Source organism: Saccharomycopsis crataegensis (assembly GCF_037102585.1).
Source record: "Saccharomycopsis crataegensis DNA, jcf7180000000072, whole genome shotgun sequence".
NCBI classification, from domain to species: domain Eukaryota; kingdom Fungi; phylum Ascomycota; class Saccharomycetes; order Ascoideales; family Saccharomycopsidaceae; genus Saccharomycopsis; species Saccharomycopsis crataegensis.
In genome coordinates, this window is record NW_027043819.1 from 1,582,215 (window position 1) to 1,598,051 (window position 15,837).

General features: G+C 37.3%; 6 protein-coding genes across 6 annotated transcripts; 2 read left to right on the plus strand and 4 right to left on the minus strand. All coding sequences in view use genetic code 12, as the record gives it.

The window, feature by feature from the left end:
• Positions 1-401: 401 nt before the first annotated feature.
• On the minus strand, positions 402-662 carry DASC09_005530 (uncharacterized protein; the record flags this gene model as incomplete). The annotated part of the gene is made up of 1 exon (XM_064994156.1): positions 402-662. The coding sequence occupies one exon, from the start codon at positions 660-662 to the stop codon at positions 402-404; it is 261 nt and encodes an 86-aa protein (XP_064850228.1).
• Positions 663-1,838: 1,176 nt separating this feature from the next.
• DASC09_005540 (uncharacterized protein) lies at positions 1,839-4,874 on the minus strand (the record flags this gene model as incomplete). The annotated part of the gene is made up of 1 exon (XM_064994157.1): positions 1,839-4,874. One exon carries the CDS (start codon positions 4,872-4,874, stop codon positions 1,839-1,841), a length of 3,036 nt encoding a protein of 1,011 aa, XP_064850229.1.
• Positions 4,875-4,941: 67 nt separating this feature from the next.
• On the minus strand, positions 4,942-5,565 carry DASC09_005550 (uncharacterized protein; the record flags this gene model as incomplete). Its single annotated transcript, XM_064994158.1, has 1 exon — positions 4,942-5,565. One exon carries the CDS (start codon positions 5,563-5,565, stop codon positions 4,942-4,944), a length of 624 nt encoding a protein of 207 aa, XP_064850230.1.
• Positions 5,566-9,445: 3,880 nt separating this feature from the next.
• Positions 9,446-11,365, minus strand: TVS1 (Tvs1p; the record flags this gene model as incomplete). The annotated part of the gene is made up of 1 exon (XM_064994159.1): positions 9,446-11,365. One exon carries the CDS (start codon positions 11,363-11,365, stop codon positions 9,446-9,448), a length of 1,920 nt encoding a protein of 639 aa, XP_064850231.1.
• Positions 11,366-12,551: 1,186 nt separating this feature from the next.
• On the plus strand, positions 12,552-12,749 carry DASC09_005570 (uncharacterized protein; the record flags this gene model as incomplete). The annotated part of the gene is made up of 1 exon (XM_064994160.1): positions 12,552-12,749. The coding sequence occupies one exon, from the start codon at positions 12,552-12,554 to the stop codon at positions 12,747-12,749; it is 198 nt and encodes a 65-aa protein (XP_064850232.1).
• A 740-nt stretch (positions 12,750-13,489) lies between these two features.
• Positions 13,490-14,974, plus strand: DASC09_005580 (uncharacterized protein; the record flags this gene model as incomplete). Its single annotated transcript, XM_064994161.1, has 1 exon — positions 13,490-14,974. One exon carries the CDS (start codon positions 13,490-13,492, stop codon positions 14,972-14,974), a length of 1,485 nt encoding a protein of 494 aa, XP_064850233.1.
• Positions 14,975-15,837: the final 863 nt, after the last annotated feature.

The following is a 15,837-nucleotide window of genomic DNA, read 5'->3' on the forward strand; positions in this document are numbered from 1 at the left end:
ACAGATTGATATTTTTTTCAGGGTGAAAACTCCGTATGTATTTTTTTTTCTTTGCATGGTTTGATGCACCGCATTTGTGAACATGAATATAATATTGTCACAAATAGAATGAATCTTACAAGTAATGAATGAAAGCTTTTCCATTGAAAATTTATTGAAGCCATTCAATGGTGAATACCAAGCTACGAATATTTAAGTTTCATATTTCTGAAAATCTCTTCATCACCTGCAGCAAGTAATATAATATAATGCAAGAACAAACAATAAAATAAGACATCAAAGTATATGATCAGAAACGAAATAATGAATTAAAATAAAAAATTGATCTAAACTGAGAAATAAAAAAGGTATAGAATATTTGAGAACGGCATGTAAGGAAGTTTGCCATACTTTCGAAAAAGTTACCAATCATTGAAATATTGCATGGCAATTCTATTCCACAAATTCTGAACATTTGGGTGATGGTGTTTGAGACCAAATCTCAAGATGCCCTGAGTTAAGAATAATCGTACCCCTTGGAAGCCTGTACTTTGTAAATATTGATCTAACATAAGTAGTATATTATACTGGACATTATTTGAAACATTTTCATCTAGGAGCAACTCAATAATTGCAGGAGCGTTGTTGTATTGGAATAGCTGAGGAATATAGATATTAGTCATTGTATATTCGTTTCTTGGTATGGAATTCTTATGCATCAAATTAAAAAATGAGATAATATAATCTGGAAATATCGCTTGAGAATTTTATACCCTTGGTTATCAGCGGACAAGTTTTCGTTACTTTTTTATTTCTAAGAATGATATATATGTGTGTCAAAAAAATATCAATGAATTTATTGAGACGAAAATTTAGTTATAGTGTAAAAAGCAGTGACACTATAAAGTCTTCAAAGCTCTACATGAGGGGGGGATAGACTCATCGTTATATATTGGTTATCCAACGGGAACCAAAAAATTACTTGGGATATAGATCACATAATCCTGTGACAATCATACATATCGGGACGTGATGATCAAATATTAGTTCATCACATCGTTCCCTGCGCAGTGATCTTAGACTAATCACCGGTCAATTTGGTGTCTGCGAGTGCTTCTTTCCTGTGATGACGTTAGGGACGGATCGGGGGAGTCACCGTTTTGCAATGCGTCCCCTCCGCAACTACCGTAATCAATCAGATTTCCAGTGACGATTGAATGGATCATCATGTTTTAAGATTAAAACAAACGCCAAGGAATCAGTAGGAAATGAAAGAAAAAAGAACCTTTTTCTTATACATATTAGGAATAAAATAAGATAAAAGAACCCTCTGATGGGGCATGAAATACGCATGCATAAGGTATAATAATAGAACAAACCGCTTGGTGCGCCTGACTTTTCTCAGCATTCATATATTATAATAGATTTTACCTATTTTTCAGAAATTTTGAGCAGATTCTGTTCAGCTAGCTAAGACTAAAATCCTGGCTTTGTAAGGCTCATTGAGTTGCAATAACCAAAGGTTCATCAAGTTTAGCGTTCTGCTAACCGCGCATCAGAGAATCCAATATTCCAAGAAATAGATAATTTACACCACTGAAAAAGTTCTCAGCATAGATAAATAAATACTAAAGAAATTTCATCATATTTGGTTGTGATTAATAGTGAGATATTTGAAAAGTCATACTAGCTTGATAGGCATAATAGTAACTTTCAAAAATTGACACGTAGAATAAACTAAGACGTAGAATAAAAAAAAAAAGGTTGGTATGGAATCAAGAAGAAAATCATTTAAGAAAATAATAACAATCAAAAAAAAAAAAGAAAAAAAGAAGACAAAGAAATATTAATAGATCAGATTAAAAGAAAAAAACAAAAATGAAAAAAACAAACCCGGATTGCAAGCCGAGACTTGGCTTATATGAGAAGGCACCGTCTGCATAGGTTGAAATAGTAGCTGGGGAGTTAGAAGAAGAGCCGGATGGTGGACTAGAAGATGGACTAGAAGAGGAGCCAGAAACAGATCCAGAGCCTGCGGCAGAAGATTGAATAGTAATAAAGGTGGAGGAAGCAGTGCCAATTGCTGTGTTTTCATTCTGTGTGCCAGTTGGAACGCTACTGGAAACAGTGTTACCAGCAGCAGATGCAGAGGCAGAGGCAGGGGCAGAATTGGCAGCAATGGTCACAGAAGGAGAACTAGAAGAACTAGAAGAAGAGTTAGAAACTGGGCCAGATGATGAGGAGGAAGATCCATTAGATCCGTTAGATCCGTTAGATCCATTAGATCCATTTGTACCTGAGGTAGAAGATGAGTCAGAACTGGAGCCAGAGATAGAACCATTAGTGCCAGAGGTAGAAGAGGAACCAGTGCTAAAACCAGTGCTAAAACCAGAAGAAGAGCTGGAGCCAGAACCAGAGGAAGAAGAAGCATCAGACCCAGAGGAGGATTCAGAACCAGACCCAGAGGAGGATTCAGAACCAGGGCTGGTAGAAGGGCTGGAGGCAGAACCAGAGGAAGAAGAAGCATAAGAACCAGAGAAGGAGTCAGAACCAGAAGAAGATTCAGAAGTACCAACAGCTGAGGAGTGCGAAGTAGTAGTTTCTTCATTACCATTTCCAGAGTACATAGTACTGCTACCCACAACCACACCAGTTGAAGTTACTTCAAAACAAGCGTTGTCAGAACAAGAAGTGATGGTTTCAGTTACATGTGTAAAGGAACCCTCATTAGTTTCGGACACAGATTCTGAAGCACTTGTTAATGGACAATACGTTGTATAGGATGTAAGAGTACCATCAGTGATGTAAACGACAACACTAAAACCAGTGGTGAAAGTTGAGCCACTACTTGTAATAACCGTTGGAGAGTAAGCTTCACCGTTTGAAGAAACAGCAGTTGTGGTAGAAACACCAGAACCAGAGCCATAGTTAGCACTAGAAGAAGAAGAACCAACGGCACCAGAGCTAAAACTAAAAGAGGAAGAAGAGCCACTAGGTTTAGAGATAGAATAGGAACTAGAGCTAGAACCAGTAGAGAAGCCAGATCCAGGGCCAGAAGAAGAGCTAGAAGTAGCGACAGAGGAAGATCCCAAGCTGACACCGGACGATGAGTTAGATTCCGCGTTGGTAACAGGCAGAGAAGAAGTAGCCGAGGCTTCAAAAGTGGATGTAGCACCATTGCTGGTGATCACAGAAGACAAAGATGTCACGGAATTTGTATTCCCTGAAACTGCGGCACTAGTAACCACAGAAGCTGTGGAGGATGAGGCACTGACATTTCCTGAAGAGCCACCAATACATGATTCACCATTAACAACAATCAAGTCAGATTCATCACTAGTAAAGCAGAATGCCTCTTGACTACCGGAAAAGATGATAGAATTAATCCTCAAAGTTCCTCTGGCAGACGGATCATCAGAAGTTAATTCAATAACAATGTACAGTTCCCCATTTGCATCAGTGTCACGACGTTGCAAAGAATTGGATGTGCCAGTAGCAAAATCAAAGGAGTAAATCAAGACGCCATCGAAGTAAAAGCTCACACCACTTTTTGTCCAGTCAATCATGTAATTGTGATAGTCGATAGACAAGTCAGCAAAGGCAGTGTATGTGTACTCGTTTGTTCCAACCTTTGCAGTAACGGAGGTACCACTGACGATAAAACCATAATCAACAGATCCAGAAATCAAAATCGAGCTATCAAGAGGAGCAGCACCAGCTTGCATTTGGAAACTGTATGTACCGTATTCAACTGGGAACTTAGATTTCAAGATCACAGGTGTACCATCGTAACTAAGTGCAACAGAATCTGAAGTCAAGCTCACATCAGCGGCAGGAGAAACATCAAAATAAGATAATGGGGTTACTTCTGAAGCGTTGCTAAAGGTTATTTCAGCAGCATCGCCTGAGGAGTAGTTGAAGTATATTGGGCCTGATGATCCAGTAGAGGTTGGAAGTCCGACGTTAACAGTTTTGGTTGTAGAAGCTCCCGATGAACTGGACAATGGGCTTCCTGATGACCTAATGGTCAGAGTACCTGTGAAGGTAATGGAGGCAGATCCAGAAGAAGAACCTTCGGTCAGAGAAGTAGTTTCGCTAATAGTTTCGCTGGACCCTGAACTAAAGTCACTTGAGATTATTCCAGTGCTCGATTCAGTGGAAGATGCAGCAGAAGTCGTGTTGAAATACCCAGATGATACAGAATTACTGGTAGCTTGATTGGAAATTTGCGAGACCAAAGAACTTCCAGAAGAGGTAGATTCTGCAGGGATAGATGAACTACTACCCGCGGCAGAGGCTGATTTTTGTGACGATACACTAATCAATGAAATATTGGAAGTGGAGGCCACAGACGTACTACTCATACCAGTAGAGGAAAGAGCAGTGGAAGTTGCATTAGTATAGATAGATTCTGAAGCAACGGAGGTGATACTAGCAGCAGTAGAAGTAGGGGTCGTAGAAGTTCCATTAGTAGCAACAGAAGCCTTTGACGAAACAGTATTCAATGATATACTAGTAGCGGAGGCTGTAGAAGTGCTGTTGGAAACAGTAGACACAATGGTGCTGGAGTTCCCTTTGGTAGTTCCTGAAGCGACAGAGGTGCTACTAGCAGCAGTAGAAGCAGGGGTTGTAGAAGTTCCATTAGTAGCAACGGAAGCCTTTGACAACATAGCAGTCAATGAAACACTAGTGGCAGAGGCTGTAGAAGTACTATTGGAAACAGTAGTCAATGAAACACTAGTTGCAGAGGTTGCAGAAGTGCTGTTGGAAACAGTAGACACAATGGTGCTGGAGTTCCCTTTGGTAGTTCCTGAAGCGACAGAGGTGCTACTAGCAGCAGTAGAAGCAGGGGTTGTAGAAGTTCCATTAGTAGCAACGGAAGCCTTTGACAACATAGCAGTCAATGAAACACTAGTGGCAGAGGCTGTAGAAGTACTATTGGAAACAGTAGTCAATGAAACACTAGTTGTAGAAGGTTGCAGAAGTACTATTGGAAACAGTAGACACAATGGTGCTGGAGTTCCCTTTGGTAGTTCCTGAAGCGACAGAGGTGCTACTAGCAACAGTAGAAGCAGATGTCGCAGAAGTTCCATTGACAGATGTGGTACTAGCAGCAGAAGAGGTGTAAGATATCAGACTGGTTGTGAAAACACTAGGAGTGGAGGAAACAGAGGTGGTTTTAGCAAATGTTGACGACGAAGTAATGTGAGTACTATTGGAGGTACTAGAAACTGATGCTATCAATGTGGTTGGGGTGACACTGGAGGTTTCTGTAGCAATAGATGTAGACAGCACCAATCCAGAAGACTGACTGGTAGTTGAGCTTTTGGATGAGATAGTTGATATAATGGAAGCGGAAGTACTGCTCGTACTCAAATAGGAAGCTGATGCAGAAGAAGAGGTAACAGTATAATAAGAGCCGGTCGATGTAGTCAAAAGTTGGGATGTGGAATGAGAACTTGATGAACTAAAGGTAGACAGAGTGGTGTTAAAGTAACCAAGAATAGAAGTGACAACAGAAACATCAGAAAGTATCACTGAAGATAAAGCAGAAGTTATCATTAGACTTGAAGTACTCAAAATCATCTTGCTTAAAGATTTTGGTAGAAGTAATGATTGGTTATATTTTTTTTATTGAAAGACAGGCCAAACATGAATGAGGATGGTCTGTTTATATATTAATATCTTTCCTTTCATTATTCTCATTTTTTTGTTTTTAGAATGTAGACAGCGCTTATAGCTGAAATACAGATACTTGCCGAAAGAAAAGGGTCTTTTTGAGAAAAATGTGCTATGAATTGAGCAAATGTCTATATATCTGATTTGCGCAACCAAGCAGGTATAACCAAATATGCTTTCTCACAGCGTATTTTTGTTGATCTTGCATTTCATCTATTCGTCTCATAGGAATATATTCAATTTTCCTAATTATATTGTTTCTCTTGTGCATGTTGGAAAAAAAAAATCTGTGCTCATTTTCGGAGTGCAGTAATATTTATTGATAAAGTTTGTGTACGTACTTGAACTCGAGAAGAAAAAAATATCAGACCTCAAGAAGAAAAAAAAGAGCTTCTCAGATTGCGCTTAAAAAGCAATATGTTATACGCAATTCTAAAACATGTGGTGAAGGATTTTGTTTCATTAGGAATTAACAGCTGATGAAAAAAATGTTTGCTAGGAAGTAATATCAAATTCTAGATCAGCAATCTTCAAGATTAATATCGGGTGATCAGCGAAGTATCACCAATAGGGTATGTCTTTTGGCTTTACACAAAAATAAATTATTAAACTTTCTACTCAGGGGAGCAAAATGGAAAAAGATAGAAGGGGTAAAAGAAAAAATCAATCAAAAAAAAAAAAAATGGTCTGACCAATAGACGGAGAACTTCGCGAACGAGGGATCCAAGCTATATTCACAGTAGCTTGGCGATTTTGTTGGTTGATGGCTGCATTACTTCAAGATTGCATTTCTTTGACGGAGATATTAGCTCAGCATTATCTTTCCTTGACATCAACTGTAAAAAAAAAAATATCATTCAAAAAAAAATTACGGGAATCAAAATAATCAAGAACCCCGAATCGGAACAGCCTACGCCATGCAAGTCAAGTCATATATGCCGAAAAGCTCACAAATCAGCAAGTCTACGGATTTCAGAAACCGAAGATCCTATTGAGTACCGCAATGTTTTAATTGATAAAAAAGATTGAAGATACTCAGAAAAATCCTCCATTAAAATTTATGAGCTTTTAAGCCAGCAGTATATCTTGAATATTTCGTAGACTATTGAAGAGGTGTTTATTAAGGTGTTGAGCCAGATTAAGTTTTTTTTTTTTTTTCTTGAGCAATTGCTATTTTCATTTAAAGGTTTTCTGCAAAAAACAGGCGGGGCTTATTTTAATCCTGGAAATTTTCTAAAAATCCGTCATATATCCTGATTTCAGACATTCATGTGGGAGTGGGATGATAATTTTGCAGATCTTTTTTTTTAGTTCTGTCACCCCTGTTTAAAATTTTAACACAAGGTCTTTCAAGCCATTTTCCTGTTGTACACTTATAATGATACAAAACCTCAAAACACATTGATATTCTTTCTTTCTTTCTTTCTTTTTTTTTTTTTTGCGAATAAATAACGCCACTTTATTGTAGAATACCTCTTTCGATACAGCTGGAACCCACATCGTCTGCGCCATCCTGAAAAAGCAAGCAGTGAACAACATGTACACAGGCAATTGCTGATCAATGGAACTTCAATTACGAAGCCCGGCGACTTCTTTGCCAATCGATTAGAATTTATTACTTTACTTCTATTCAATTTTAGGACGCACCCATCAAAGAGAAGTGAGTATATTTGCTAATCTAAGCCATAAATTTTCATGCTTATGCTCAGAATTGTATGTACAGTCATGTTGAGAAATACACGTGATGAAATACGCATCTGAGGCTTTTAAAAGTCCGATAGAATTCTACCGTATGTTTAAAGCTGAGGAATTGATAATCTCAGCAGCCAGTATTGTTGAGTATCTTATTTTGTAACATAAATAGTATGTTGGCCTCATATTCCTTCCAAGCTGTCAAAGTAAAAGCTCTAGAATCCACGGAATAGTCATGTTTCTGTGCAATACAGCCTCACCCACCGTTCTTGTAGTGAGTGTATACAAATGTGGCCCCACCATGGCCCCACTATGGCCCCACTATGCATGTAGAGAGAAAGTATATGTGTGTGTATACCTATCTGTGATTTGATTTGGACAATACTTATTTTAAGAGAAGACCAGCATCTTCATCTTCAATAAGCAACATGGCTGCTGTATGTCTCATGCTTTGTAAGATTCTTTCTCTTTAAAAACACACCCAGAAAATGAGCAACATAAATGAGATGAATGCTACAAATTATTATAAGTTGTGCCTACCTAACTGTCACTAGAGTATTCGGAAAAGCTATTAATAGGAATCAGACAAATACGATTACTGTTTCATTACTATTATTATCTTTGAGGCTTTATCGTCTATATATACACTCATATTTTTCCATCTTCAGCCTTATATTTGAAAAGTGTTCAATAACAGAATGAAAAATTATAGCTGTCAAGTAATTTGGGGATTTCCATTCATCAAAGCTATAAAATATACATAATATCATAAGAACATATGATCAAAATTGGCTTCAGAAATGTAGACTAGGAATGCACCCAATAGAAGAGGTACTGGATAACCTTTATCACCAATCTCAAATAGGCATGTATACTAAAATTAAACAATACTCCAAAAATATTCCTTCGTGGTATCAAATTAATACTTATTAAACCATAAGTGAGAAAGACCAAGGAATCGATGAATTGGTAATTTATAACAAGTCCAAGATGGAAATATTCAAGCATACTAGGACAAGTGGAAGTGCTTCAAAATCAAAGTTGTCAAAATATCCGTTCTGTAACATATACCACCAGTATTGCTCATCTATTATCAAATTATCTCTTACTCTTATCATCTCCAGATCTTCATCTAATTAACTTATTCCCTCTGTCTTTATTACCCTTCTATTCTTCTTATCCATTTAAAGTCTTACTGAATCATTTGTTGCTTATATATATCTTTTCCTAATAAATTTAAGTTAAATATCATAGCTTCATATATGAAAGTCTATAGATGAAACTTCCTCCGAAATTGATCACCCTATAGGCCGGCTGTGCCAGTATACACGATATACAGCCATACACCACACCATAGATGCATGACCTTACATATGAGAGAGACTTCTATTCTTATAATTATATTTATAAGATATATCTTTATCCTTACTTACCTCTCTCCTTTGAAGTTTTCAAGGGATCACGGAAAAGATTTTTGCAATATAAGTTACACTCATTAGTTATTATTCGGCAGATATATCTGGTATATACCATAATAATGAGAACTGTGAAAATAACAAAGAAATAAGCCATAAGTCATACATCACGTCAAATCTTCAATTATTTGCGCTATTTTCTTCAACCAGTAATAATGACACGAAATAAATACGATAAAGAGGCGAACTCCTTAACCTTTGCTATTTATTTAAGGGTACTATATATAGTATAAGAAAGTAAAAAAAAAAAAAAGCCATAAAATCATTAAAAATTATTAAACTCGACAACAAACATTATTGCCAGTCAAAGCAACAGAGAATAAGATAAGAAATAAGAAAGACAAATGCGCCGCAAAGAAGTCGACAATATATCCAAGGAAAAACAATATTAGGAAGACCAATTTTTATAAGAGAGAAAGTAGAAAACAACAGAGAAAAAAAAAAGAAACACAAGCATTGTTTCAGAGTCAGTGGGCGAAACTAATCAACAAAAATGACCTGAAAAAAATAGTGTTAGTTCCCAGAATCCGCTTCTAGATAAGAAAACAAATAGACAGGAGATTAAGCATGAAAAACATTAATATATTAATAAAAAGAGCGAGAAAAAAAGCAGTTAAAACTCAATTTCCCTGTTTCAACAACCAACTTCTCCATCCCAACAACACCATTTCCCACCCCATTATCAAAGCGACGACACCAACTGAAACATTCAAGGTGAACATTGGGGTCAAACCTCTCCATTCTAAAGCTTCTACGCACTGGTCGGTACTTTCCATAAAGATCATCCCGCCAGCAAGTAAAGCACTAGAAACAAGCAATTCAGTGAATGGCTTAAGCGAGCTGAAAATCTTCAATCCAATGATTTCTTTGGAGACAGGCTGAGCATCTGCTTGGACTGGGGCAAAAATACAAACCAAGTAAGTGAGACAACGAATAATAGCACCATAACTAAGCATATATCCCCATTGAACGTGAATATTTGTGGAAACAGGAGAGGCTTGGGCGTGTTGAGACATCAAGATACCGGTCCAGAAAATGGTAAAAGCAGGGAAAGGATTTGGACTAAAACCAGGGGTACCAAACACAGTTGATTCTGCGGTACTTTGGTGCTTGACTTTTTGTAATCTCCAAGAAGATAAGCCAACTTCAGTAAGCAAACCACAAAGGCCACCACCAATATACATAAATGCAATGCTAACGTGTTGCAAATCTTTTGCAGCCCACTCTCCACCAGGGTTAGCTAAATGCTCTAAGAAAACATTTGTTGAACCATAAAAGAAAATCAAGAAAGATTCCATAAATTCCATGGTGAACAAACCTTGCATTGGAGAAAACTTGATGAGCCAGGATGGATGAGATCTTTTAGAAATAGATGAGTCAAGGGCAATTGGGTTCCAAGCAAACCCAAGAGATTGCCAACAACCGCAATAACGTGCCAAAGAAACAAGACCAAGTAAAAAGAAAACACCGCCTTTAATGAAATGAGCCAATAAGTTAAAGACCTTGCTGCCTTGACCCATCATGTTACCAACTGTAATGCCGGTCATTGCATAAATCAACAAGTAACCAAAAAGAGGATAATTCATAAGATTAAAGATGAAAGAAGAAACAGAAGCAGAACGGACAAGGCCAGATTGCACTCTGGAATTGTGCAATATTTTATGCAAAATAGAGTCTGTGTTTGACTTGACGCTTGGAAAAGAAAAGCCTTTTGGATTATCAATTAATTGATGGGATTCTTGATCATTGACTTCGGAAGCAACACTCTCAGGATCATCAGAAAAATGAACAGAATGATTATTAGTAGCATCTGCTTGAGAAGCCGAAAATCTATGAGAAAAGTCAATTGAATTTCTGCTTGAACTATTGAAATCATAAAGAGTCAGAGAAGGAGACAATGCTGTTGAACCCCTACTGTGTCCAAAGTTCTTCAAAGGAATGAACTTGGTATTGTCCTGGGCGGCTAAGGTGGAATTGTCAGACTCAGATGACAAGTAATTGAAACCAAAATTCATCAATGCTGAAACGTAATGGACAATAGAGGCTACGAACAAAATGTAGCTCATTTTAGTGTAAGCATTATTAGGATACATGTCTGGCACAGAATTACTGAAAACTCCCAAGGATAGCAAACTACCAATCACTGTTGATAAATTGAGGGTTAATACTTGCAAATACCATTTACTTTTTACATTATTGAGGACCAAACAGATTGGATACAAAAAGTAGATGGCCATGAAGAGCAAAGAAACATGAGCGCGCAACGCTGGCTTGTTGGAATTCTCAAGGTTGAAAAAAGTGGTGGTGTTATACGATTCCCAGTAAAGCCTCTCCTCAGGAAGTAAATTGGTTTCAAGAATTGGAACACCATGATGACTATGTGGTTTGTGGGGGACTGGGATAAGGGTAGTATTGGCGGCAGCAGAATCATCGTCAATAACATTAGTGCCCATGTCCATATCCATTTCCATTGGCAAGGCGGTTGCCAAAAGAGCTGAGCTCGATAGAAAGACGAATATCCATTGATGTGTATACTTCATATTTAATGATGGGTTAGATGAAGCTGAAGTTAGGAATTGAGAAGTAAGTGGAAGGGCCAATAAAATAGGGATGGGGTGGAGCGCGGGTATTTAAAGCGCTTGCAAAATCCAGAGCTTCGGAGTAATCGGGAACTAATAATTTTTTTTTTTTCTTTATGGCTTCCGGTGATGCAGACTTTTAAACAGCGTGAGATAAGAGTGGAGAAGTAAACAAGATATTAGGATTATCTATCTATATAAGTAGCTCTTTTCATATGCAATCATATGATTCCAGCCATACGAATGAACTAATTGCTTGGAGTGTTGTTGCCCCAATAGCAATATACACGAATCACGGAGGTTTGCTGACAACAACTTACCGAGCGGCTGGGTACCCCCTGGTTCATTACAAATCACCCCCTGGAGTACCGTCACATTACTAATACCATGAATATGGTATATCATAGGAGGAGTATATATATATATATATTCTAGTATTGATCACATATACATTATTTTCGCCTTCCTATAGATAGAATATTGGGCACAGGGGCTCTCCTGGCCACACAAACCCCTATTCGTCCGCCAGCCGGGGAAGAAGTAGAAAAAAAAAAAAAAAACTCAGGTGATTGGATGCCCATCACCATACTAAGCACTTACGTAATGAAAGATGAAGTACATACACTAATCCTTATACATATAACATATAAGGATTAGTGGCAGTAACCAAAATATATGGCTGAAACTAATTAGGAGGAGTACGGGCTTCGTCATGCTATAAAGTAGATTTTGTCAGATAGAATTAACAACGAAGGAAAACAATGCCAATGAAGTTGGGAGACTAGTCTTTGGGATCCCGAAGACCAACCAGTCTAATACCATCATGAATTGTATAATCAGGGGAAACGATACATGACAATATGCATCGAGAATTACTCCAGTCCTAACATCGCTTAATGTTGTGATTGATACTACAACAGAATCAATGAAGGCTTCCAACTAACAGAACATAAAGTACACAATGTACAAGAATGATATACCGTCTATGAAGAAGATTAAGGATCACTGAAAAAAAAAAAGGATGAAGTCCCAAATAATGGAATACTGGAATAAAATGATAAAATATCAGTCACCATAATCCTCAGAAATCTATCGTCAACACCTAAACCGAGAAAAACAAGTAAAGCAAAATTTCAAGCAAACCATCATGGGAAAGACTATCAACCAGCCGGAGGAAGTCACTAGTTATTTGTCACAATTATTAAATGGCAAGAGAGTTATTGATCATAAAATTAAAGAGATTCCCAATCCTGAAAACACCATCAGTTGCACAGCTTGTGGCAAGGAACGTTATGAATCTCATGCATTTCTACGAATTGAGATATGTCTCAACCGGAGAGGCTAACTGATATAATACCATCGAGTATATTATATTATATGGGGAACATTAGTAACAGGTCGTGCTGAATCTAGAATAGTCCCAGTTTGGTAGAGCCAACGGTGAATGAGTAAAAACATCGCTATAAGGAAACCCCTCAAGCCAAGGTTTTTCTTTCCACAGTTTGCTTGGTGGCAGTACACCAACCTGCTGGTAGGCGTTAACAAGAAAATTTTCAAAAAAAAAATAATTAATGAAGGGCCCTTCAAAAGCGAAAATTATATCAATATCAGTATATTGTTGTAGTATAAGCCATAACAAAGATAATCCGATGAAATGTCACCTTAATCATGACTCTGCTAGTGACTAATAAACTCGTCAGAAGACCTAGCAGTTATCTTATTGTTATTAATGACATTTTTATCAGATCAGAGAGTTTGTTAGTGTGAATAATTATAGTGATATGGTATGAATACTTTCCAGGGATTGAAGCAAACTAAAATATGCAAACTGTCAGATTACTTATCCAGCCAAACAAAGATTGACTCCATCGTGATAACAAACTATACTTTATTTTCCATGTTGGCGGGATGCATAGACCGTCGTGATAATGTCAGAGATTGTTGAGATCTCGGTAATGCGGACAACATTGTCCGCCAAAAGATGCAATTGACGAAAAATATAAAGATGGGACAAAATATCCCAGTTATTTGAATTATTATTTAAAATTTCATTCTGAATAATTAATTATAGAATCATTGCTCACGATGTTTCCTAAAGTTTCAAAAGCCACTTTAAAAGTGATTATTGCTGCCTGCTTCGGTAGTATATCCTATGGTTATGTTTCCGGTGTCGGAGGCACTATTATTGCCCAGCCAACATTTATTGACTACTTTAACTACGACAGTAGTGCTAGTATTGCTGATACTTTTAATGGATTGCTTTCTGGTGGTGGTCTAATTGGTGTTTTTATAGGCGGAACCCTATCAGAAAGCTATGGTCGTCGTTTTGCCATCTGGTGTGGGTCACTTATTGGAGTAATTGGCGCTACGTTAATGACGGCATCTGTTGATATCCCTATGCTTTATGTTTCAAGAATCATATTAGGCATGTCTATTGGTATGCTAGTGATGTTAATTCCTTTATATCAAACGGAAGTTGCCCCTACAGAAGGTAGAGGCTTGTTGGTTTGCATGCACGGTGTACTTATCCTCATAGGTTATTGTATGGCATTTTGGATTAATGTTGGTGTTTACTTTCTCAAAACTGAAGGCAGCTGGAGAATTCCAGCAGGAATCCAAATACTTTGGCCAATTGCTTTGGCAATTAGTTTATTTTTTTTACCAGAATCACCAAGATGGCTAATTGAGCACGGTGAAATTGAAAAAGCAAGAAAGATTATGATGGAACTAGAACCAGAAATGACTAATGAGGAGTTTGATCTTCTTCATCACCAAATTTCAATTGAGAATCAAAAATCATCTTGGTTATCTATCCTCACTACTAAGTCATACAGAAGAAGATTATATGTTGGTTTGCTGGTAATGATTGGAGGACAAGCAACTGGTACACTTGTTGTTACTAATTATGGGCCAACACTTTACGCAGCTCTTGGCTTTAATAACTTGAACCAACTTCTTATTAGTTCTGGCTATATCACATGTGGGGTTCTTAGTAACTTGGCTTCTGCATTTTTATCTGATGTTGCTGGTAGAAAGACTTTGATGATTGTTGGGATTTTTGGATCAGGTATTATTGCAATGTCATTTGAAACTATTATGGTTGCTCTTTATGGCGGCTCAGACAATAAATCAGGAAATGCTGCTGCTGTTTTCTTCATGTTCTTCCATATTTTGATTTATGGTGGTTGTGTGGATGCAAATACTTATGTCTATGTTAATGAAATCTGGCCAACCCATATTAGATCAAAAGGTGCTGCTTTATGCACTCTGGGATTGTTTATTGGTATTTTAGCTTTTACTACTGGGGTCACCACTGCCATTAATACCATTCATTGGAAATTCTTTATAGTTTTTATTTGTTTGAGTACGGTTTTCCTTGTTATTGCTTGGTTCTTTTTCCCAGAAACGAAAAATGTTTCTTTAGAAGAGGTTGGAAGACTTTTTGGTGATTATCCTTTAGAAGATGATAATCAAGTTAACGCCATTGATGGCAAATCATTGGAAAAGTCTTTGAAGGAAACACATAATATCCTTGTTAAAGAAGAAAAATCAATTGAACAATCCGTGTGATTTTGAATCTTCGAATTTATTACTTTGATCTGCGTTAGTGTCTATCTTAGGTCTCTGGAACTTCCAGGGTATACTATTAGACGCTTTTATTTTTTCTTTTCCTTTTCCTTTTCCTTCTTCTTTTCCTATTTATAATTGCTTTTGTCGTATGGTCTTTTCCTTATATCTCTTTATTTATTGATTTCTGCTCTTTTTGTTTTTGGCCATTATTTTTTACTTCTGGAGTTTTCTACTTTCATTAATCAAGTCAATCTAGATTAGTACTTTTCTTCCCTCTTGACTATCTTGTAGTTAGTATATTTCCCGGTATTTGGTCACAAAAATATTTAACATATCTTTGAATTTCCAAGGAAGCTGTATTCGTCTGATAGCACAGGCCTTTGATGACTGTATGGTTTTGCAAAGCATTCGTCAAAATGATCCGCTATAACGGTATATTCTTACAGATCTGTACGCTTGAACGACAAATCAAACCTCGGGAATATCTGGTTTGCAAGCAATCTACCCTTAACCTTCACAATAGCGCTTAATACTATCTTGCTGTGTTTCTGATCAAGCCAATGATTTATTTTTTTTTTTACGTTATATTTGAATCCATGACACTTGTCGCAAATTGGGTGTCATGCATGTCAGGCTTTCATTTTTCAAGAGTTTCCTTATCTGATCGCGAATGGCGGTGCAAGTCAAGGTTAGAGAGGTTACTCTCAGGAGTTATATTCTAGTATTGTTTTATAATGTCCTCTTCTTCTTTGAAGCCTTCATTTATTAGGGACTGAGCAGATCACCACAACGCCGTGTAGCGTACTATCCTTGATCCTGACAATTTTAAGTGCGGACAGCAAAGTCCACCAGGACAGTAAAGT